General features: G+C 49.6%; 1 protein-coding gene across 1 annotated transcript in view; it reads left to right on the top strand.

Moving 5' to 3' along the window:
• Positions 1-20,537, top strand: part of LOC142292363 (vitamin D3 hydroxylase-associated protein-like) — a 116,000-nt gene extending 95,463 nt beyond the window's left edge. Inside the window, exon 16 of the mRNA XM_075337680.1 lies at positions 20,059-20,537. Within this exon, the coding sequence (XP_075193795.1) occupies positions 20,059-20,184 (126 nt within the window). The 3' untranslated portion in view covers positions 20,185-20,537. The remainder of the gene's footprint in view (positions 1-20,058) is intronic.
• Positions 20,538-26,426: the final 5,889 nt, after the last annotated feature.

The following is a 26,426-nucleotide window of genomic DNA, read 5'->3' as shown; positions in this document are numbered from 1 at the left end:
AGCATACTGTATCTTGCTGCAATGCACATCTGGCCTCTGCACAGCATACTGATATCTGCTGCCAATGCACATCAGGCATCCTGCCACAGCATACTGTATCTGCTGCAATGCCATCTGGGCCTCATGCACAGCATACTGTATCTTGCTGCAATGCACATCTGGCCTCTGCACAGCATACTGTATCTTGCTGCAATGCACATCATGGCTCTGCACAGCATACTGTATCTGGCTGCAATGCACATCTGGCCTCTGCACAGCATACTGTATCTTGCTGCAATGCACATCTGGCCTCTGCACAGCATACTGTATCTGGCTGCAATGCACATCTGGCCTCTGCACAGCATACTGTATCTGGCTGCAATGCACATCTGGCCTCTGCACAGCATACTGTATCTGGCTGCAATGCACATCTGGCCTCTGCACAGCATACTGTATCTGGCTGCAATGCACATCTGGCCTCTGCACAGCATACTGTATCTTGCTGCAATGCACATCTGGCCTCTGCACAGCATACTGTATCTTGCTGCAATGCACATCTGGCCTCTGCACAGCATACTGTATCTTGCTGCAATGCACATCTGACCTCTGCACAGCATACTGTATCTTGCTGCAATGCACATCTGGCCTCTGCACAGCATACTGTATCTTGCTGCAATGCACATCTGGCCTCTGCACAGCATACTGTATCTTGCTGCAATGCACATCTGGCCTCTGCACAGCATACTGTATCTTGCTGCAATGCACATCTGGACTCTGCACAGCATACTGTATCTTGCTGCAATGCACATCTGGCCTCTGCACAGCATACTGTATCTTGCTGCAATGGCACATCTGGCCTCTGCACAGCATACTGTATCTTGCTGCAATGCACATCTGGACTCTGCACAGCATACTGTATCTTGCTGCAATGCACATCTGGCCTCTGCACAGCATACTGTATCTTGCTGCAATGCACATCTGGCCTCTGCACAGCATACTGTATCTTGCTGCAATGCACATCTGGCCTCTGCACAGCATACTGTATCTTGCTGCAATGCACATCTGCCTCTGCACAGCATACTGTATCTTGCTGCAATGCACATCTGGCCTCTGCACAGCATACTGTATCTTGCTGCAATGCACATCTGGCCTCTGCACAGCATACTGTATCTTGCTGCAATGCACATCTGGCCTCTGCACAGCATACTGTATCTTGCTGCAATGCACATCTGGCCTCTGCACAGCATACTGTATCTTGCTGCAATGCACATCTGGCCTCTGCACAGCATACTGTATCCTGCTGCAATGCACATCTGGCCTCTCCATGCTACACATCATACTGTATCTGGCTGCAATGCACATCTGGCCTCTGCACAGCATACTGTATCTGGCTGCAATGCACATCTGGCCTCTGCACAGCATACTGTATCTGCTGCAATGCACATCTGGCCTCTGCACAGCATACTGTATCTGGCTGCAATGCACATCTGGCCTCTGCACAGCATACTGTATCTTGCTGCAATGCACATCTGGCCTCTGCACAGCATACTGTATCTTGCTGCAATGCACATCTGGCCTCTGCACAGCATACTGTATCTTGCTGCAATGCACATCTGGCCTCTGCACAGCATACTGTATCTTGCTGCAATGCACATCTGGCCTCTGCACAGCATACTGTATCTTGCTGCAATGCACATCTGGCCTCTGCACAGCATACTGTATCTTGCTGCAATGCACATCTGCACTCTGCACAGCATACTGTATCTTGCTGCAATGCACATCTGGCCTCTGCACAGCATACTGTATCTTGCTGCAATGCACATCTGGCCTCTGCACAGCATACTGTATCTTGCTGCAATGCACATCTGGCCTCTGCACAGCATACTGTATCTTGCTGCAATGCACATCTGGCCTCTGCACAGCATACTGTATCTTGCTGCAATGCACATCTGGCCTCTGCACAGCATACTGTATCTTGCTGCAATGCACATCTGGCCTCTGCACAGCATACTGTATCTGGCTGCAATGCACATCTGGCCTCTGCACAGCATACTGTATCTTGCTGCAATACACATCTGGCTCTGCACAGCATACTGTATCTTGCTGCAATGCACATCTGGCCTCTGCACAGCATACTGTATCTTGCTGCAATGCACATCTGGCCTCTGCACAGCATACTGTATCTTGCTGCAATGCACATCTGGCCTCTGCACAGCATACTGTATCTTGCTGCAATGCACATCTGGCCTCTGCACAGCATACTGTATCTGGCTGCAATGCACATCTGGCCTCTGCACAGCATACTGTATCTTGCTGCAATGCACATCTGGCCTCTGCACAGCATACTGTATCTTGCTGCAATGCACATCTGGCCTCTGCACAGCATACTGTATCTTGCTGCAATGCACATCTGGCCTCTGCACAGCATACTGTATCTTGCTGCAATGCACATCTGGCCTCTGCACAGCATACTGTATCTTGCTGCAATGCACATCTGGCCTCTGCACAGCATACTGTATCTTGCTGCAATGCACATCTGGCCTCTGCACAGCATACTGTATCTTGCTGCAATGCACATCTGGCCTCTGCACAGCATACTGTATCTTGCTGCAATGCACATCTGGCCTCTGCACAGCATACTGTATCTTGCTGCAATGCACATCTGGGCCTCTGCACAGCATACTGTATCTTGCTGCAATGCACATCTGGGCTCTGCACAGCATACTGTATCTGCTGCAATGCACATCTGGCCCTCTGCACAGCATACTGTATCTTGCTGCAATGCACATCTGGCCTCTGCACAGCAAACTGTATCTGGCTGCAATGCACATCTGGGCTCTGCACAGCATACTGTATCTGGCTGCAGTGCACATCTGGCCTTTGCACAGCATACTGTATCTTGCTGCAATGCACATCTGGCCTCTGCACAGCATACTGTATCTTGCTGCAATGCACATCTGGCCTCTGCACAGCATACTGTATCTTGCTGCAATGCACATCTGGCCTCTGCACAGCATACTGTATCTTGCTGCAATGCACATCTGGCCTCTGCACAGCATACTGTATCTTGCTGCAATGCACATCTGGCCTCTGCACAGCATACTGTATCTGGCTGCAATGCACATCTGGCCTCTGCACAGCATACTGTATCTTGCTGCAATGCACATCTGGCCTCTGCACAGCATACTGTATCTTGCTGCAATGCACATCTGGGCTCTGCACAGCATACTGTATCTTGCTGCAATGCACATCTGGCCTCTGCACAGCATACTGTATCTTGCTGCAATGCACATCTGACCTCTGCACAGCATACTGTATCTGGCTGCAATGCACATCTGCACTCTGCACAGATACTGTATCTTGCTGCACTGCACATTTGGCCTCTGCACAGCATACTGTATCTGGCTGCAATGCACATCTGGCCTCTGCACAGCATACTGTATCTTGCTGCAATGCACATCTGGCCTCTGCACAGCATACTGTATCTTGCTGCAATGCACATCTGGATTCTGCACAGCATACTGTATCTGGCTGCAATGCACATCTGCCTCTGCACAGCATACTGTATCTTGCTGCAATGCACATCTGGCCTCTGCACAGCATACTGTATCTTGCTGCAATGCACATCTGGCCTCTGCACAGCATACTGTATCTGGCTGCAATGCACATCTGGCCTCTGCACAGCATACTGTATCTGCTGCAATGCACATCTGGCCTCTGCACAGCATACTGTATCTGCTGCAATGCACATCTGGCCTCTGCACAGCATACTGTATCTGGCTGCAATGCACATCTGGCCTCTGCACAGCATACTGTATCTGGCTGCAATGCACATCTGGCCTCTGCAACAGCATACTGTATCTTGCTGCAATGCACATCTGACCTCTGCACAGCATACTGTATCTTGCTGCAATGCACATCTGGCCTCTGCACAGCATACTGTATCTTGCTGCAATGCACATCTGGCCTCTGCACAGCATACTGTATCTTGCTGCAATGCACATCTGGCCTCTGCACAGCATACTGTATCTTGCTGCAATGCACATCTGGACTCTGCACAGCATACTGTATCTTGCTGCAATGCACATCTGGCCTCTGCACAGCATACTGTATCTTGCTGCAATGCACATCTGGCCTCTGCACAGCATACTGTATCTTGCTGCAATGCACATCTGGACTCTGCACAGCATACTGTATCTTGCTGCAATGCACATCTGGCCTCTGCACAGCATACTGTATCTTGCTGCAATGCACATCTGGCCTCTGCACAGCATACTGTATCTTGCTGCAATGCACATCTGGACTCTGCACAGCATACTGTATCTTGCTGCAATGCACATCTGGCCTCTGCACAGCATACTGTATCTGCTGCAATGCACATCTGGCCTCTGCACAGCATACTGTATCTGGCTGCAATGCACATCTGACCTCTGCACAGCATACTGTATCTTGCTGCAATGCACATCTGGGCTCTGCACAGAATACTGTATCTTGCTGCACTGCACATTTGGCCTCTGCACAGCATACTGTATCTGGCTGCAATGCACATCTGGCCTCTGCACAGCATACTGTATCTTGCTGCAATGCACATCTGGCCTCTGCACAGCATACTGTATCTTGCTGCAATGCACATCTGGATCTGCACAGCATACTGTATCTGGCTGCAATGCACATCTGGCCTCTGCACAGCATACTGTATCTTGCTGCAATGCACATCTGGCCTCTGCACAGCATACTGTATCTTGCTGCAATGCACATCTGGCCTCTGCACAGCATACTGTATCTTGCTGCAATGCACATCTGGCCTCTGCACAGCATACTGTATCTTGCTGCAATGCACATCTGGACTCTGCACAGCATACTGTATCTTGCTGCAATGCACATCTGGCCTCTGCACAGCATACTGTATCTTGCTGCAATGCACATCTGGCCTCTGCACAGCATACTGTATCTTGCTGCAATGCACATCTGGACTCTGCACAGCATACTGTATCTTGCTGCAATGCACATCTGGCCTCTGCACAGCATACTGTATCTGGCTGCAATGCACATCTGGCCTCTGCACAGCATACTGTATCTTGCTGCAATGCACATCTGGCCTCTGCACAGCATACTGTATCTTGCTGCAATGCACATCTGGCCTCTGCACAGCATACTGTATCTTGCTGCAATGCACATCTGGCCTCTGCACAGCATACTGTATCTTGCTGCAATGCAGATCTGGCCTCTGCACAGCATACTGTATCTTGCTGCAATGCAATCTGGACTCTGCACAGCATACTGTAATCTTGCTGCAATGCACATCTGGCCTCTGCACAGCATACTGTATCTGGCTGCAATGCACATCTGGACTCTGCACAGCATACTGTATCTTGCTGCAATGCACATCTGGCCTCTGCACAGCATACTGTATCTGGCTGCAATGCACATCTGGACTCTGCACAGCATACTGTATCTGGCTGCAATGCACATCTGGCCTCTGCACAGCATACTGTATCTGGCTGCAATGCACATCTGGCCTCTGCACAGCATACTGTATCTGGCTGCAATGCACATCTGGCTCTGCACAGCATACTGTATCTTGCTGCAATGCACATCTGGCCTCTGCACAGCATACTGTATCTTGCTGCAATGCACATCTGGCTTCTGCACAGCATACTGTATCTTGCTGCAATGCACATCTGGCCTCTGCACAGCATACTGTATCTTGCTGCAATGCACATCTGGCTTCTGCACAGCATACTGTATCTTGCTGCAATGCACATCTGGCCTCTGCACAGCATACTGTATCTTGCTGCAATGCACATCTGGCCTCTGCACAGCATACTGTATCTGGCTGCAATGCACATCTGGCCTCTGCACAGCATACTGTATCTTGCTGCAATGCACATCTGGCCTCTGCACAGCATACTGTATCTTGCTGCAATGCACATCTGGCCTCTGCACAGCATACTGTATCTTGCTGCAATGCACATCTGGCTCTGCACAGCATACTGTATCTTGCTGCAATGCACATCTGGCCTCTGCACAGCATACTGTATCTTGCTGCAATGCACATCTGGCCTCTGCACAGCATACTGTATCTGGCTGCAATGCACATCTGGCCTCTGCACAGCATACTGTATCTTGCTGCAATGCACATCTGGCCTTCTGCACAGCATACTGTATCTTGCTGCAATGCACATCTGGCCTCTGCACAGCATACTGTATCTTGCTGCAATGCACATCTGGCCTCTGCACAGCATACTGTATCTTGCTGCAATGCAGATCTGGCTCTGCACAGCATACTGTATCTTGCTGCAATGCACATCTGGACTCTGCACAGCATACTGTATCTTGCTGGCAATGCACATCTGGCCTCTGCACAGCATACTGTATCTGGCTGCAATGCACATCTGGACTCTGCACAGCATACTGTATCTTGCTGCAATGCACATCTGGCCTCTGCACAGCATACTGTATCTGGCTGCAATGCACATCTGGACTCTGCACAGCATACTGTATCTGGCTGCAATGCACATCTGGCCTCTGCACAGCATACTGTATCTGGCTGCAATGCACATCTGGCCTCTGCACAGCATACTGTATCTTGCTGCAATGCACATCTGGGCTCTGCACAGCATACTGTATCTTGCTGCAATGCACATCTGGCCTCTGCACAGCATACTGTATCTTGCTGCAATGCACATCTGGCCTCTGCACAGCATACTGTATCTTGCTGCAATGCACATCTGGCCTCTGCACAGCATACTGTATCTTGCTGCAATGCACATCTGGCTTCTGCACAGCATACTGTATCTTGCTGCAATGCACATCTGGCCTCTGCACAGCATACTGTATCTTGCTGCAATGCACATCTGGCCTCTGCACAGCATACTGTATCTGGCTGCAATGCACATCTGGCCTCTGCACAGCATACTGTATCTTGCTGCAATGCACATCTGGCCTCTGCACAGCATACTGTATCTTGCTGCAATGCACATCTGGCCTCTGCACAGCATACTGTATCTTGCTGCAATGCACATCTGGCTTCTGCACAGCATACTGTATCTGGCTGCAATGCACATCTGGCCTCTGCACAGCATACTGTATCTGGCTGCAATGCACATCTGGACTCTGCACAGCATACTGTATCTTGCTGCAATGCACATCTGGCTTCTGCACAGCATACTGTATCTGGCTGCAATGCACATCTGGCCTCTGCACAGCATACTGTATCTGGCTGCAATGCACATCTGGCCTCTGCACAGCATACTGTATCTTGCTGCAATGCACATCTGGCCTCTGCACAGCATACTGTATCTTGCTGCAATGCACATCTGGCCTCTGCACAGCATACTGTATCTTGCTGCAATGCACATCTGGCCTCTGCACAGCATACTGTATCTGGCTTGCAATGCACATCTGACCTCTGCACAGCATACTGTATCTGGCTGCAATGCACATCTGCACTCTGCACAGCATACTGTATCTTGCTGCACTGCACATTTGGCCTCTGCACAGCATACTGTATCTGCTGCAATGCACATCTGGCCTCTGCACAGCATACTGTATCTTGCTGCAATGTACATCTGGCCTCTGCACAGCATACTGTATCTTGCTGCAATGCACATCTGGATTCTGCACAGCATACTGTATCTGGCTGCAATGCACATCTGGCCTCTGCACAGCATACTGTATCTTGCTGCAATGCACATCTGGCCTCTGCACAGCATACTGTATCTTGCTGCAATGCACATCTGGCCTCTGCACAGCATACTGTATCTGGCTGCAATGCACATCTGGCCTCTGCACAGCATACTGTATCTGGCTGCAATGCACATCTGGCCTCTGCACAGCATACTGTATCTGGCTGCAATGCACATCTGGCCTCTGCACAGCATACTGTATCTGGCTGCAATGCACATCTGGCCTCTGCACAGCATACTGTATCTGGCTGCAATGCACATCTGGCCTCTGCACAGCATACTGTATCTTGCTGCAATGCACATCTGACCTCTGCACAGCATACTGTATCTTGCTGCAATGCACATCTGGCCTCTGCACAGCATACTGTATCTTCCTGCAATGCACATCTGGCCTCTGCACAGCATACTGTATCTTGCTGCAATGCACATCTGGCCTCTGCACAGCATACTGTATCTTGCTGCAATGAACATCTGGCCCTGCACAGCATACTGTATCTTGCTGCAATGCACATCTGGCCTCTGCACAGCATACTGTATCTTGCTGCAATGCACATCTGGACTCTGCACAGCATACTGTATCTTGCTGCAATGCACATCTGGCCTCTGCACAGCATACTGTATCTTGCTGCAATGCACATCTGGCCTCTGCACAGCATACTGTATCTTGCTTCAATGCACATCTGGACTCTGCACAGCATACTGTATCTTGCTGCAATGCACATCTGGCCTCTGCACAGCATACTGTATCTGGCTGCAATGCACATCTGGCCTCTGCACAGCATACTGTATCTGGCTGCAATGCACATCTGGCCTCTGCACAGCATACTGTATCTGCGCAATGCACATCTGCACTCTGCACAGAATACTGTATCTTGCTGCAATGCACATCTGGCCTCTGCACAGCATACTGTATCTTGCTGCAATGCACATTTGGACTCTGCACAGCATACTGTATCTTGCTGCAATGCACATCTGGCCTCTGCACAGCATACTGTATCTTGCTGCAATGCACATCTGGCCTCTGCACAGCATACTGTATCTGGCTGCAATGCACATCTGGCCTCTGCACAGCATACTGTATCTTGCTGCAATGCACATCTGGCCTCTGCACAGCGTACCTGTATCTGGCTGCAATGCACATCTGGCCTCTGCACAGCATACTGTATCTGGCTGCAATGCACATCTGGCCTCTGCACAGCATACTGTATCCTGCTGCAATGCACATCTGGACTCTGCACAGCATACTGTATCTGGCTGCAATGCACATCTGCACTCTGCACAGAATACTGTATCTTGCTGCAATGCACATCTGGCCTCTGCACAGCATACTGTATCGTGCTGCAATGCACATCTGGCTTCTGCACAGCATACTGTATCTTGCTGCAATGCACATCTGGACTCTGCACAGCATACTGTATCTTCCTGCAATGCACATCTGGCCTCTGCACAGCATACTGTATCTGGCTGCAATGCACATCTGGGCTTTGCACAGCATACTGTATCTTGCTGCAATGCACATCTGGCCTCTGCACAGCATACTGTATCTGGCTGCAATGCACATCTGGCCTCTGCACAGCATACTGTATCTTGCTGCAATGCACATCTGGCTCTGCACAACATACTGTATCTGCTGCAATGCACATCTGGCCTCTGCACAGCATACTGTATCTTGCTGCAATGCACATCTGGCCTCTGCACAGCATACTGTATCTGGCTGCAATGCACATCTGGCCTCTGCACAGCATACTGTATCTGGCTGCAATGCACATCTGGCCTCTGCACAGCATACTGTATCTGGCTGCAATGCACATCTGGCCTCTGCACAGCATACTGTATCTTGCTGCAATGCACATCTGGCCTCTGCACAGCATACTGTATCTTGCTGCAATGCACATCTGGCCTCTGCACAGCATACTGTATCTTGCTGCAATGCACATCTGGCCTCTGCACAGCATACTGTATCTGGCTGCAATGCACATCTGACCTCTGCACAGCATACTGTATCTGGCTGCAATGCACATCTGCACTCTGCACAGCATACTGTATCTTGCTGCACTGCACATTTGGCCTCTGCACAGCATACTGTATCTGGCTGCAATGCACATCTGGCCTCTGCACAGCATACTGTATCTTGCTGCAATGTACATCTGGCCTCTGCACAGCATACTGTATCTTGCTGCAATGCACATCTGGATTCTGCACAGCATACTGTATCTGGCTGCAATGCACATCTGGCCTCTGCACAGCATACTGTATCTTGCTGCAATGCACATCTGGCCTCTGCACAGCATACTGTATCTTGCTGCAATGCACATCTGGCCTCTGCACAGCATACTGTATCTGGCTGCAATGCACATCTGGCCTCTGCACAGCATACTGTATCTGGCTGCAATGCACATCTGGCCTCTGCACAGCATACTGTATCTGGCTGCAATGCACATCTGGCCTCTGCACAGCATACTGTATCTGGCTGCAATGCACATCTGGCCTCTGCACAGCATACTGTATCTGGCTGCAATGCACATCTGGCCTCTGCACAGCATACTGTATCTTGCTGCAATGCACATCTGACCTCTGCACAGCATACTGTATCTTGCTGCAATGCACATCTGGCCTCTGCACAGCATACTGTATCTTCCTGCAATGCACATCTGGCCTCTGCACAGCATACTGTATCTTGCTGCAATGCACATCTGGCCTCTGCACAGCATACTGTATCTTGCTGCAATGAACATCTGGCCCTGCACAGCATACTGTATCTTGCTGCAATGCACATCTGGCCTCTGCACAGCATACTGTATCTTGCTGCAATGCACATCTGGACTCTGCACAGCATACTGTATCTTGCTGCAATGCACATCTGGCCTCTGCACAGCATACTGTATCTTGCTGCAATGCACATCTGGCCTCTGCACAGCATACTGTATCTTGCTTCAATGCACATCTGGACTCTGCACAGCATACTGTATCTTGCTGCAATGCACATCTGGCCTCTGCACAGCATACTGTATCTGGCTGCAATGCACATCTGGCCTCTGCACAGCATACTGTATCTGGCTGCAATGCACATCTGGCCTCTGCACAGCATACTGTATCTGGCTGCAATGCACATCTGCACTCTGCACAGAATACTGTATCTTGCTGCAATGCACATCTGGCCTCTGCACAGCATACTGTATCTTGCTGCAATGCACATTTGGACTCTGCACAGCATACTGTATCTTGCTGCAATGCACATCTGGCCTCTGCACAGCATACTGTATCTTGCTGCAATGCACATCTGGCCTCTGCACAGCATACTGTATCTGGCTGCAATGCACATCTGGCCTCTGCACAGCATACTGTATCTTGCTGCAATGCACATCTGGCCTCTGCACAGCGTACTGTATCTGGCTGCAATGCACATCTGGCCTCTGCACAGCATACTGTATCTGGCTGCAATGCACATCTGGCCTCTGCACAGCATACTGTATCCTGCTGCAATGCACATCTGGACTCTGCACAGCATACTGTATCTGGCTGCAATGCACATCTGCACTCTGCACAGAATACTGTATCTTGCTGCAATGCACATCTGGCCTCTGCACAGCATACTGTATCGTGCTGCAATGCACATCTGGCTTCTGCACAGCATACTGTATCTTGCTGCAATGCACATCTGGACTCTGCACAGCATACTGTATCTTCCTGCAATGCACATCTGGCCTCTGCACAGCATACTGTATCTGGCTGCAATGCACATCTGGGCTTTGCACAGCATACTGTATCTTGCTGCAATGCACATCTGGCCTCTGCACAGCATACTGTATCTGGCTGCAATGCACATCTGGCCTCTGCACAGCATACTGTATCTTGCTGCAATGCACATCTGGGCTCTGCACAACATACTGTATCTGGCTGCAATGCACATCTGGCCTCTGCACAGCATACTGTATCTTGCTGCAATGCACATCTGGCCTCTGCACAGCATACTGTATCTGGCTGCAATGCACATCTGGCCTCTGCACAGCATACTGTATCTGGCTGCAATGCACATCTGGCCTCTGCACAGCATACTGTATCTGGCTGCAATGCACATCTGGCCTCTGCACAGCATACTGTATCTGGCTGCACAAGCGTCTGTGATACGTGGTGGTAGGTCCTGCAATGTTGGTGGAGGGGTCGCTGCTGTGTGATGTGACCTCACAGGAAGAAGTGCAATGGGGTCAGGTCAGGTGAGCGGAGGCCACACAGCTCCATGCCCAATGACTTGTAGGAGGTCTCCATGAGGTGTCGCTTCACGTCCGCAGCCTTGTGAGGTTTACACCTTCTAATCACAGCATTTCTGTGCAAGGTGTGGATTCGTATTGAATTGATGATGATCTACAACTTTGTAATTCACTTTTTTTCTCTGTCTCATTCCGTTTTCGAGATAAAAACTCCGTTGTTTTCCACCAGGTGGCGCTATAGGTGGTTTCATTGTGTAACGCATGGCTACTTTACTATACCTAGACACCACTTCTATGCCTATAGCTGCCGCCGTTCTCAAGTTTTAGGCGGTGGACAGGATATGGGTGGACACACTGTATATAGGTGCGGTGTATACAGGATATGGGTGGACACACTGTATATAGGTGCGGTGTATACAGGATATGGGTGGACACACTGTATATAGGTGCGGTGTATACAGGAGATGGGTGGACACTCTGTATATAGGTGCGGTGTATACAGGAGATGGCTGGACACACTGTATATAGGTGCGGTGTATACAGGATATGGGTGGACACACTGTATATAGGTGCGGTGTATACAGGATATGGGTGCACACACTATATATAGGTGCGGTGTATACAGGATATAGGTGGATACACTGTATATAGGTGCGGTGTATACAGGATATGGGTGGACACACTGTATATAGGTGCAGTGTATACAGGATATGGGTGGACACACTGTATATAGGTGCGGTGTATACAGGATATGGGTGGACACACTGTATATAGGTGCGGTGTATACAGGATATGGGTGGACACACTGTATATAGGTGTGGTGTATACAGGATATGGGTGGACACGCTGTATATAGGTGCGGTGTATACAGGATATGGGTGGACACACTGTATATAGGTGCGGTGTATACAGGATATGGGTGGACACGCTGTATATAGGTGCGGTGTACACAGGATATGGGTGGACACACTGTATATAGGTGCGGTGTACACAGGATATGGGTGGACACACTGTATATAGGTGCGGTGTATACAGGATATGGGTGGACACCCTGTATATAGGTGCGGTGTATACAGGAGATGGGTGGACACACTGTATATAGGTGCGGTGTATACAGGAGATGGGTGGACACACTGTATATAGGTGCGGTGTATACAGGATATGGGTGGACACAATGTATATAGGTGCGGTGTATACAGGAGATGGGTGGACACACTGTATATAGGTGCGGTGTATACAGGATGTGGTGTGGACACACTGTATATAGGTGCGGTGTATACAGGATACGGGTGGACACACTGTATATAGGTGCCGTGTATACAGGATATGGGTGGACACACTGTATATAGGTGCGGTGTATACAGGATATGGGTGGACACACTGTATATAGGTGCGGTGTATACAGGATATGGGTGGACACACTGTATATAGGTGCGGTGTATACAGGATATTGGAGGACACACTGTATATAGGTGCAGTGTATACAGGATATGGGTGGACACGCTGTATATAGGTGCGGTGTATACAGAATATGGGTGGACACACTGTATATAGGTGCGGTGTATACAGGATATGGGTGAACACACTGTATATAGGTGCGGTGTATACAGGATATGGGTGGACACACTGTATATAGGTGCGGTGTATACAGGATATGGGTGGACACACTGTATTTAGGTGCGGTGTATACAGGATATGGGTGGACACACTGTATATAGGTGCAGTGTATACAGGATATGGGTGGACACACTGTATATAGGTGCGGTGTATACAGGATATGGGTGGACACTGTATATAGGTGCGGTGTATACAGGATATGGGTGGACACTCAGTATATAGGTGAGGTGTATACAGGATATGGGTGGACACACTGTATATAGGTGCGGTGTATACAGGATATGGGAGGACACACTGTATATAGGTGCAGTGTATACAGGATATGGGTGGACACGCTGTATATAGGTGCGGTGTATACAGGATATGGGTGGACACACTGTATAATAGCAGTGTTTCTCCTCTTCTGCCTCCTCTGGTGCATCTCTTCGTATATATTGCAGTGTTTCGCCTCTTCTGCCCCCTCTGGTGCATCTCTTTATATATATTGCAGTGTTTTACCTCTTCTGCCCCCTCTGGTGCATCTCTTCGTATATATTGCAGTGTTTCGCCTCTTCTGCCCCCTCTGGTGCATCTCTTTGTATATATTGCAGTGTTTTACCTCTTCTGCCCCCTCTGGTGCATCTCTTCGTATATATTGCAGTGTTTCGCCTCTTCTGCCCCCTCTGGTGCATCTCTTTGTATATATTGCAGTGTTTCGCCTCTTCTCCCCCCTCTGGTGCATCTCTTTGTATATATTGCAGTGTTTTACCTCTTCTCCCCCCTCTGGTGCATCTCTCTGTATATATTGCAGTGTTTCTCCTCTTCTGCCCCCTCTGGTGCATCTCTTTGTATATATTGCAGTGTTTTACCTCTTCTGCCCCCTCTGGTGCATCTCTTTGTATATATTGCAGTGTTTCGCCTCTTCTGCCCCCTCTGGTGCATCTCTTTGTATATATTGCATTGTTTCTCCTCTTCTGCCCCCCTCTGGTGACTCTATATATATATATATATTGCAGTGTTTCTCCTCTTCTGCTCCCTCTGGTGCATCTCTTTGTATATATTGCAGTGTTTCTCCTCTTCTGCCCCCTCTGGTGCCTGTCTTTGTATATATTGCAGTGTTTTGCCTCTTCTTCCCCCTCTGGTGACTCTCTTTGTATATATTGCAGTGTTTCGTCTCTTCTGCCCCCTCTGGTGACTCTCTTTGTATATATTGCAGTGTTTCACCTCTTCCGCTCCCTCTGGTGACTCTCTTTGTATATATTGCAGTGTTTCGCCTCTTCCGCTCCCTCTATTGCCTCACTCTTTCTATATTGCAGTGTTTCGCCTCTTCTGCCTCCTCTGGTGCCTTTGTTTTTATATATTGCAGTGTTTTGCCTCTTCTGCCCCCTCTGGTGCATCTCTTTGTATATATTGCAGTGTTTTACCTCTTCTGCCCCCTCTGGTGCCTCTCTTTGTATATATTGCATTGTTTCTCCTCTTCTGCCCCCTCTGGTGACTCTATATATATTGCAGTGTTTCTCCTCTTCTGCTCCCTCTGGTGCATCTCTTTGTATATATTGCAGTGTTTCTCCTCTTCTGCCCCCTCTGGTGCCTGTCTTTGTATATATTGCAGTGTTTTGCCTTTTCTTCCCCCTCTGGTGACTCTCTTTGTATATATTGCAGTGTTTCTCCTCTTCTGCATCTGGTTACTCTCTATGTATATATTGCAGTGTTTCGCCTCTTCTGCACCCTCTGGTGCCTTTCTTTGTATATTTTACAGTGTTCCGCCTCTTCTGCACCCACTAGTGACTCTCTGTTTATATTGCTGTGTTTCGTCTCTTCTGCCCCCTCTGGTGACTCTCTTTGTATATATTGCAGTGTTTCGTCTCTTCTGCCCCCTCTGGTGACTCTCTTTGTATATATTGCAGTGTTTCGCCTCTTCTGCTCCCTCTGGTGACTTTCTTTGTGTACTGCAGTGTTTCGCCTCTTCCGCCCCTCTGGTGCCTCTCTTTGTATATATTGCAGTGTTTCACCTCTTCTGCTCCCTCTGGTGACTCTCTTTGTATATATTGCAGTGTTTCGCCTCTTCCGCTCCCTCTGTTTCCTCACTCTTTCTATATTGCAGTGTTTCGCCTCTTCTGCCTCCTCTGGTGCCTTTGTTTTTATATATTGCAGTGTTTTGCCTCTTCTGCCTCCTCTGGTGCCTCTCTTTGTGTATATTGCAGTGTGTCACCTCTTCTGCCCCCTCTGGTGCCTCTTTCCGTATATATTGCAGAGTTTCGCCTCTTCTGCTCCCTCTGGTGCCTCTCTCTGTATATATTGCAGAGTTTCGCCACTTCTGCCCCCTCTGGTGCCTCTGTTTCTATATATTGCAGTGTTTTGCCTCTTCTGCCCTCTCTGGTGACTCTCTTTGTATATATTGCAGTCTTTGTCCTCTTCTGCCCTCTCTGGTGACTCTCTTTGTATATATTACAGTCTTTGTCCTCTTCTGCCTCCTCTGGTGACTCTCTTTGTATATATATTGCAGTGTTTCGCCTCTTCTGCCCCCTCTGGTGCCTCTGTTTCTATATATTGCAGTGTTTTGCCTCTTCTGCCTCCTCTGGTGACTCTCTCTGTATATATTGCAGTGTTTCGCTTCTTCTGCCTCCTCTGGTTACTCTATTTGTATATATTGCAGTGTTTTGCCTCTTCTGCCCCCTCTGGTGACTCTCTCTGTATATATTGCAGTGTTTCTCCTCTTCTGCCCCCTCTGGTGCATCTCTTTGTATATATTGCAGTGTTTCGCCTCTTCTGCCCCCTCTGGTGACTCTCTTTGTATATATAGCAGTATTTGTCCTCTTCTGCCTCCTCTGGTGTCTCTCTCTGTGTATACTGCAGTGTTTCGCCTCTTCTGCCCCCTCTGGTGCCTCTCTTTCTATATATTGCAGTGTTTCGTCTCTTCTGCCCCCTCTGGTGCCTCTGTTTCTATATATTGCAGTGTTTTGCCTCTTCTGCCCCCTCTGGTGACTCTCTTTGTATATATTGCAATGTTTCGCCTCTTCCGCTTCCTCTGGTGACTCTCTTTGTATATATTGCAGTGTTTCGCCTCTTCTGCACTCTCTGGTTCCTCTTTGTATATATTGCAGTGTTTCGCCTTTTCTGCCCCTTCTGGTGCCTCTCTTTGTATATATTGCAGTGTTTCACCTCTTCTGCCCCCTCTGGTGCCTCTCTCTGTATATTTTGCAGTGTTTCGCCTCTTCTGCTCCCTCTGGTGCCTCTGTTTCTATATATTGCAGTGTTTTGCCTCTTCTGCCTCCTCTGGTGACTCTCTCTGTATATATTGCAGTGTTTCGCTTCTTCTGCCTCCTCTGGTTACTCTATTTGTATATATTGCAGTGTTTTGCCTCTTCTGCCCCCTCTGGTGACTCTCTCTGTATATATTGCAGTGTTTCTCCTCTTCTGCCCCCTCTGGTGCATCTCTTTGTATATATTGCAGTGTTTCGCCTCTTCTGCCCCCTCTGGTGACTCTCTTTGTATATATTGCAGTATTTGTCCTCTTCTGCCTCCTCTGGTGCCTCTCTCTGTGTATACTGCAGTGTTTCGCCTCTTCTGCCCCCTCTGGTGCCTCTCTTTCTATATATTGCAGTGTTTCGTCTCTTCTGCCCCCTCTGGTGCCTCTGTTTCTATATATTGCAGTGTTTTGCCTCTTCTGCCCCCTCTGGTGACTCTCTTTGTATATATTGCAATGTTTCGCCTCTTCCGCTTCCTCTGGTGACTCTCTTTGTATATATTGCAGTGTTTCGCCTCTTCTGCACTCTCTGGTTCCTCTTTGTATATATTGCAGTGTTTCGCCTTTTCTGCCCCTTCTGGTGCCTCTCTTTGTATATATTGCAGTGTTTCACCTCTTCTGCCCCCTCTGGTGCCTCTCTCTGTATATTTTGCAGTGTTTCGCCTCTTCTGCTCCCTCTGGTGCCTCTGTTTCTATATATTGCAGTGTTTTGCCTCTTCTTCCCCCTCTGGTGACTCTCTTTGTATATATTGCAGTGTTTCGCCTCTTCCGCTCCCACTGGTGACTCTCTTTGTATATATTGCAGTGTTTCGCCTTTTATGCCCCTTCTGGTGCCTCTCTTTGTATATATTGCAGTGTTTTGCCTCTTCTGCCCCCTCTGGTGACTCTCTTTGTATATATTGCAGTGTTTCGCCTCTTCCGCTTCCTGTGGTGCCTCTCTATGTATATATTGCAGTGTTTCGCCTCTTCTACCTCCTCTGGTGCCTCTCTTTGTGTATATTGCAGTGTGTCACCTCTTCTGCCCCCTCTGGTGCCTCTTTCCGTATATATTGCAGAGTTTCGCCTCTTCTGCTCCCTCTGGTGCCTCTCTCTGTATATATTGCAGAGTTTCGCCACTTCTGCCCCCTCTGGTGCCTCTGTTTCTATATATTGCAGTGTTTTGCCTCTTCTGCCCTCTCTGGTGACTCTCTTTGTATATATTGCAGTCTTTGTCCTCTTCTGCCCTCTCCGGTGACTCTCTTTGTATATATTGCAGTCTTTGTCCTCTTCTGCTCCCTCTGGTGCCTCTCTCTGTATATATTGCAGTGTTTCGCCTCTTCTGCCCCCTCTGGTGCCTCTGTTTCTATATATTGCAGTGTTTTGCCTCTTCTGCCTCCTCTGGTGACTCTCTTTGTATATATTGCAGTGTTTCGCCTCTTCTGCCTCCTCTGGTGCCTCTCTTTGTGTATATTGCAGTGTGTCACCTCTTCTGCCCCCTCTGGTGCCTCTTTCCGTATATATTGCAGTGTTTTGCCTCTTCTGCCCCCTCTGGTGACTCTCTCTGTATATATTGCAGTGTTTCTCCTCTTCTGCCCCCTCTGGTGCATCTCTTTGTATATATTGCAGTGTTTCGCCTCTTCTGCCCCCTCTGGTGACTCTCTTTGTATATATTGCAGTCTTTGTCCTCTTCTGCCTCCTCTGGTGCCTCTCTCTGTGTATATTGCAGTGTTTCGCCTCTTCTGCCCCCTCTGGTGCCTCTCTTTCTATATATTGCAGTGTTTCGCCTCTTCTGCCCCCTCTGGTGCCTCTATTTCTATATATTGCAGTGTTTTGCCTCTTCTGCCCCCTCTGGTGACTCTCTTTGTATATATTGCAATGTTTCACCTCTTCCGCTTCCTCTGGTGACTCTCTTTGTATATATTGCAGTGTTTCGCCTCTTCTGCACCCTCTGGTTCCTCTTTGTATATATTGCAGTGTTTCGCCTTTTCTGCCCCTTCTGGTGCCTCTCTTTGTATATATTGCAGTGTTTCACCTCTTCTGCCCCCTCTGGTGCCTCTCTCTGTATATTTTGCAGTGTTTCGCCTCTTCTGCCCCCTCTGGTGCCTCTGTTTCTATATATTGCAGTGTTTTGCCTCTTCTGCCCCCTCTGGTGACTCTCTTTGTATATATTGCAGTGTTTTGCCTCTTCCGCTTCCTCTGGTGACTCTCTTTGTATATATTGCAGTGTTTTGCCTCTTCCGCTTCCTCTGGCGACTCTCTTTGTATATATTGCAGTGTTTCGCCTTTTCTGCCCCTTCTGGTGCCTCTCTTTGTATATATTGCAGTGTTTCGTCTCTTCTGCCCCCTCTGGTGCCTCTGTTTCTATATATTGCAGTGTTTTGCCTCTTCTGTCCCCTCTGGTGACTCTCTTTGTACATATTGCAGTGTTTTGCCTCTTCTGCCCCCTCTGGTGACTCTCTTTGTATATATTGCAGTGTTTCGCCTTTTCTGCCCCTTCTGGTGCCTCTCTTTGTATATATTGCAGTGTTTCGTCTCTTCTGCCCCCTCTGGTGCCTCTGTTTCTATATATTGCAGTGTTTTGCCTCTTCTGTCCCCTCTGGTGACTCTCTTTGTACATATTGCAGTGTTTCGCCTCTTCTGCACCCTCTGGTTCCTTTTTGTATATATTGCAGTGTTTCGCCTTTTATGCCCCTTCTAGTGCCTTTCTTTGTATATATTGCAGTGTTTCACCTCTTTTGTCTCTCTCTGTATATATTGCAGTGTTTCGCCTCTTCTGCCCCCTCTGGTGACTCTCTTTGTATATAGCAGTGTTTCGCCTCTTCCGCTTCCTCTGGTGACTCTCTTTGTATATATTGCAGTGTTTCGCCTCTTCTGCACCCTCTGGTTCCTCTTTGTATATATTGCAGTGTTTCACCTCTTCTGCCCCCTCTGGTGCCTCTCTCTGTATATATTGCAGTGTTTCGCCTCTTCTGCCCCCTCTGGTGCCTCTCTTTCTTTATATTGCAGTCATTTGCCTCTTCTGCCCCCTCTGGTGACTCTCTTTGTATATATTGCAGTGTTTTGCCTCTTCCGCTTCCTCTGGTGACTCTCTTTGTATATATTGCAGTGTTTCGCCTCTTCCGCTTCCTCTGGTGACTCTCTTTGTATATATTGCAGTGTTTCGCCTCTTCTGCCCCCTCTGGTGCCTCTCTTTGTATATATTGCAGAGTTTCGCCTCTTCTGCCCCCTCTGGTGCCTCTCTTTGTATATATTGCAGAGTTTCGCCTCTTCTGCCCCCTCTGGTGCCTCTCTCTGTATATATTGCAGAGTTTCGCCTCTTCCGCCCCCTCTGGTGACTCTCCTGTATGTACACTCTTTGCAGGCTGTTGAAGGCGGGGTGGGTTTGCCGCTGTCGGTCCAGTGTGCTGCGCTCCCGTATCAGGACGAGATCTGCCTGCGCCTCATGAAGGAGATTGAGACCCTCCGCATCCGCCACCACAAGAGATAAGCCGCACCTCTCCCGTGGCGCTTGCTGAAGACGTAAAGTGGTGGGAACGACAGCTCTGAAGATCTATAATTCTGCTTGGTTAATAAAAATGGTGATTATCGGATGGATTCGCCGTCTCTGGCGGCTTCGGATAAAAAGGATATAATATACAGGACGTCTTAATAGACAGGTCCAGAAATATTTGGGCAGTGACAACACAAGCAGCGACCTGCAGAGCTGAAATCACGAAGATTCAGTCACTGGCCAAAGATTTCTGGACCTAACGGTATTTACACGCTGTGCTTGGGACGTAACCCCCTCTACTGTGTGTAATATATAGGGGGGGGATATTATACTGGGGGGGATATTATACTGGGGGGGGATATTATACTGGGGGGGATGAGGAATGAAGGCCGCACCGGAGAAGCCGAGGATCAATATGGAAAGATTTCTGCTTATTTTCTGCTGAAAATTAAAAAAGCGAATGAGGATGAGAGGCGAGGCCCGCGCGCGACTGCCGCCATCACCGAATCCTTATATCACGCATAATGACCTCACTTTATGGCACTGATGTAAAATAAACCTCTGTATAATGATAAGCCTCATTACGACCGCACTGTTTATTCATGAGAATCCGGCGCCATCTGGTGGCCTAGCACATGCATGACATCCACTGCTGGAGACGAGATTCCTCAGCTGCTGCAGAACCTCAGTGATAGGATTAAACACAAGCCTTACGGCTGCTGAATGACCGAAAACGTCCATGGACCCTGAGGTTGCATAATGGAGATGAAACGCAGCAACAGGACGCCAATCATGGCACAGCGGATGATGAGGATCATGTGCGCATTACAGAAGTAGTCATAGATTATCCGCAGAGGATGAGATTATAGTCTGTGTTCTGCATTCTCCATAGATACAGCGTATATACTCACATATGTATAATCCAAACATGGGAGGTACAAGAAGACCCTCGCATTTTACACGTGCTCCCTACGGTCCATGCCACCAAGCCTCCTTCTACTTGTTTAAAGAATCAACCATTACTACATCATGTGGCAGACAGCGCCACCGCCTCGCCACTCTTACGCTAGAGGCGCCACAGTCTCGCCGCTCTTACACTAAAGAATCCACAGCCTCGCCCCTCTTACGCTACTAGAGAATCCACAGTCTCGCCGCTCTTACACTAAAGAATCCACAGCCTCGCCCCTCTTACGCTACTAGAGAATCCACAGTCTCGCCGCTCTTACGCTAGAGGCGCCACAGTCTCGCCGCTCTTACACTAAAGAATCCACAGCCTCGCCGCTCTTACGCTAGAAGCGCCACAGTCTCGCCGCTCTTACGCTAGAGGCGCCACAGCCTCGCCGCTCTTACGCTAGAGGCGCCACAGCCTCGCCGCTCTTACGCTAGAGGCGCCACAGCCTCGCCGCTCTTACGCTAGAGGCGCCACAGCCTCGCCGCTCTTACGCTACTAGAGAATCCACAGCCTCGCCGCTCTTGCGCTACTAGAGAATCCACCGCCTCGCCGCTCTTGCGCTACTAGAGAATCCACAGCCTCGCCGCTCTTGCGCTACTAGAGAATCCACAGCCTCGCCGCTCTTACGCTAGAGAATCCACAGCCTCGCCGCTCTTGCGCTACTAGAGAATCCACAGCCTCGCCGCTCTTGCGCTACTAGAGAATCCACAGCCTCGCCGCTCTTGCGCTACTAGAGAATCCACAGCCTCGCCGCTCTTGCGCTACTAGAGAATCCACAGCCTCGCCGCTTACGCTGCTAGAGAATCCACCGCCTCGCCGCTCTTGCGCTACTAGAGAATCCACAGCCTCGCCGCTCTTGCGCTACTAGAGAACCCACAGCCTCGCCGCTCTTGCGCTACTAGAGAACCCACAGCCTCGCCGCTCTTGCGCTACTAGAGAATCCACAGCCTCGCCGCTCTTGCGCTACTAGAGAATCCACCGCCTCGCCGCTCTTACGCTAGAGAATCCACCGCCTCGCCGCTCTTACGCTAGAGAATCCACAGCCTCGCCGCTCTTACGCTACTAGAGAATCCACAGCCTCGCCGCTCTTGCGCTACTAGAGAATCCACAGCCTCGCCGCTCTTGCGCTACTAGAGAATCCACAGCCTCGCCGCTCTTGCGCTACTAGAGAATCCACAGCCTCGCCGCTCTTACGCTAGAGAATCCACAGCCTCGCCGCTCTTGCGCTACTAGAGAATCCACAGCCTCGCCGCTCTTGCGCTACTAGAGAATCCACAGCCTCGCCGCTCTTGCGCTACTAGAGAATCCACAGCCTCGCCGCTCTTGCGCTACTAGAGAATCCACAGCCTCGCCGCTCTTGCGCTACTAGAGAATCCACAGCCTCGCCGCTTACGCTGCTAGAGAATCCACCGCCTCGCCGCTCTTGCGCTACTAGAGAATCCACAGCCTCGCCGCTCTTGCGCTACTAGAGAACCCACAGCCTCGCCGCTCTTGCGCTACTAGAGAACCCACAGCCTCGCCGCTCTTGCGCTACTAGAGAATCCACAGCCTCGCCGCTCTTGCGCTACTAGAGAATCCACAGCCTCGCCGCTCTTACGCTACTAGAGAATCCACAGTCTCGCCGCTCTTACGCTACTAGAGAATCCACAGCCTCGCCGCTCTTACGCTAGAGGCGCCACAGCCTCGCCGCTCTTGCGCTACTAGAGAATCCACAGTCTCGCCGCTCTTACGCTACTAGAGAATCCACAGCCTCGCCGCTCTTGCGCTACTAGAGAATCCACCGCCTCGCCGCTCTTACGCTAGAGAATCCACAGCCTCGCCGCTCTTACGCTAGAGAATCCACCGCCTCGCCGCTCTTACGCTACTAGAGAATCCACAGCCTCGCTGCTCTTACGCTAAAGAATCCACCGCCTCGCCGCTCTTACGCTAGAGAATCCACAGCCTCGCCGCTCTTGCGCTACTAGAGAATCCACAGCCTCGCTGCTCTTGCGCTACTAGAGAATCCACAGCCTCGCCGCTCTTGCGCTACTAGAGAATCCACAGCCTCGCCGCTCTTGCGCTACTAGAGAATCCACAGCCTCGCCGCTCTTGCGCTACTAGAGAATCCAAAGCCTCGGCGTTCTTGCGCTACCAGAGAATCCACAGCCTCGCCGCTCTTATGCTAGAGGCGCCACCGCCTCGCCGCTCTTGCGCTGCTAGAGAATCCACAGCCTCGCCGCTCTTGCGCTACTAGAGAATCCACAGCCTCGCCGCTCTTGCGCTACTAGAGAATCCACAGCCTCGCCGCTCTTGCGCTACTAGAGAATCCACAGCCTCGCCGCTCTTGCGCTACCAGAGAATCCACAGCCTCGCCGCTCTTGCGCTACCAGAGAATCCACAGCCTCGCCGCTCTTGCGCTACCAGAGAATCCACCGCCTCGCCGCTCTTGCGCTACCAGAGAATCCACCGCCTCGCCGCTCTTGCGCTACCAGAGAATCCACCGCCTCGCCGCTCTTGCGCTACCAGAGAATCCACAGCCTCGCCGCTCTTGCGCTACCAGAGAATCCACAGCCTCGCCGCTCTTGCGCTACTAGAGAATCCACAGCCTCGCCGCTCTTACGCTAGAGGCGCCACAGCCTTGCCGCTCTTGCGCTACTAGAGAATCCACAGCCTCGCCGCTCTTACAGTAAAGAATCCATAGTTTCACTGCTCTTAGTCTAAAATAATCCACACACTCACTGCTTTTACACTAAAAGAATCGTACTACTGCTGTTACAGTACAGAATGCGTAGTCTGATGCTCTTACAGTAAAGAATGTGTGTCTGTGATTATGATTAAACCTTCTTTCCTCTAGGAGTAGAGGATAACCGTTGCCACCATCGCAGGCACAGATGTAATTTTTACAGATCTGTGTACCATCCCCTTATACATTTTGCACAATGTAATAACATCAGCCCTCAGCCTTTTTGTTTTCATACTCAGTAACCCCAGTCTGATAACCTGTCCTCTGCAGTCCTCCGTTCCCTCGGCCGCTCTTCTCTGCACCCTCTAGTGCAGCTCTATGCTTCTTATACACAGGATAACAACATTGTACCCAGTATATACAGTAAGTATATATAGCTGTGGCTGCACTAGTGACGTGTATAGAGGAAGCTATGTCCTCCTCATGAGCTTCTCTCTCAGAAGCTCTCTAATGGGCCATGTGGCCAATTCCCTCATTAACCCATCATCAGTTTAGCAAGTAAAAGGTCTGGAGCTGATTCCAGATTTTGCATTTGGAAACGGTTGTTGTGAACCCACAAAATGCAGTCAAAGGAGTTCACAATGGAGGAGAAACCGACCGTCATAGGGCTGAAAAAGAAGAAATCCATCAGAGACAGAAGAAATATTAACAGTGGCCAAAGCAACAGTGTGGTACAGTCTAAAAAAAAAAAATGAGCGCACTGGAAAGCCTGGAACTCAAAGAGGCCGGAACGTGCAAGGACGATAATAGCGGTGGATGACCACAGAATGCCTTCCTATAGTGAAAGAAAACCACAACATCCCCTCAAGTGAAGACCACTCAAGAAAGTATCTAAGTCCACCATAAAGAAAAGACTTCATGAGAGCAAATACAGAGGAGTCACCGCAAGGTGCAAATACAGAGGAGTCACCGCAAGGTGCAAATACAGAGGAGTCACCGCAAGGTGCAAATACAGAGGGGTCACCGCAAGGAGCAAATACAGAGGAGTCACCACAAGATGCAAATACAGAGGAGTCACCACAAGATGCAAATACAGAGGAGTCACCACAAGATGCAAATACAGAGGAGTCACCACAAGGAGCAAATACAGAGGAGTCACCACAAGATGCAAATACAGAGGAGTCACCACAAGGAGCAAATAGAGAGGGGTCACCACAAGGAGCAAATAGAGAGGGGTCACCACAAGGTGCAAATACAGAGGAGTCACCACAAGGAGCAAATACAGAGGGGTCACCACAAGATGCAAATACAGAGGGGTCACCACAAGGGGCAAATACAGAGGGGTCACCACAAGGGGCAAATACAGAGGGGTCACCACAAGATGCAAATACAGAGGGGTCACCACAAGGGGCAAATACAGAGGAGTCACCACAAGGTGCAAATACAGAGGAGTCACCACAAGAAGCAAATACAGAGGAGTCACCACAAGGAGCAAATACAGAGGAGTCACCACAAGATGCAAATACAGAGGAGTCACCACAAGGAGCAAATAGAGAGGGGTCACCACAAGGTGCAAATACAGAGGAGTCACCACAAGGTGCAAATACAGAGGGGTCACCACAAGATGCAAATACAGAGGGGTCACCACAAGGGGCAAATACAGAGGGGTCACCACAAGGGGCAAATACAGAGGGGTCACCACAAGGGGCAAATACAGAGGAGTCACCACAAGGGGCAAATACAGAGGGGTTACCACAAGGAACAAATACAGAGGAGTCACCACAAGGAGCAAATACAGAGGAGTCACCACAAGGGGCAAATACAGAGGGGTCACCACAAGGATCAAATACAGAGGAGTCACCACAAGGTGCAAATACAGAGGAGTCACCACAAGGTGCAAATACAGAGGAGTCACCACAAGGAGCAAATACAGAGGAGTCACCACAAGGAGCAAATACAGAGGAGTCACCACAAGGAGCAAATACAGAGGGGTCACCACAAGGATCAAATACAGAGGAGTCACCATAAGGAGCAAATACAGAGGAGTCACCACAAGGAGCAAATACAGAGGGGGGGTCACCACAAGGATCAAATACAGAGGGGTCACCACAAGGATCAAATACAGAGGGGTCACCACAAGGATCAAATACAGAGGGGTCACCACAAGGATCAAATACAGAGTGGTCACCACAAGGTGCAAATACAGAGGAGTCACCACAAGGTGCAAATACAGAGGAGTCACCACAAGGTGCAAATACAGAGGAGTCACCACAAGGAGCAAATACAGAGGAGACACCACAAGGTGCAAATACAGAGGAGACACCACAAGGTGCAAATGCAGAGGAGTCACCACAAGGAGCAAATACAGAGGGGTCACCACAAGGAGGAAATACAGAGGGGTCACCACAAGGAGCAAATGCAGAGGGGTCACCACAAGGAGCAAATGCAGAGGAGTCACCACAAGGAGCAAATACAGAGGAGTCACCACAAGGAGCAAATACAGAGGGGTCACCACAAGGAGCAAATACAGAGGGGTCACCACAAGGAGCAAATACAGAGGAGTCACCACAAGGAGCAAATACAGAGGAGTCACCACAAGGAGCAAATACAGAGGAGTCACCACAA

The sequence above is a fragment of the Anomaloglossus baeobatrachus genome, chromosome 2 (assembly GCF_048569485.1).
Source record: "Anomaloglossus baeobatrachus isolate aAnoBae1 chromosome 2, aAnoBae1.hap1, whole genome shotgun sequence".
NCBI lineage: Eukaryota > Metazoa > Chordata > Amphibia > Anura > Aromobatidae > Anomaloglossus > Anomaloglossus baeobatrachus.
The sequence above is the reverse complement of the archived record's forward strand: the minus strand, read 5'-3'. Positions and strand labels throughout refer to the sequence as shown.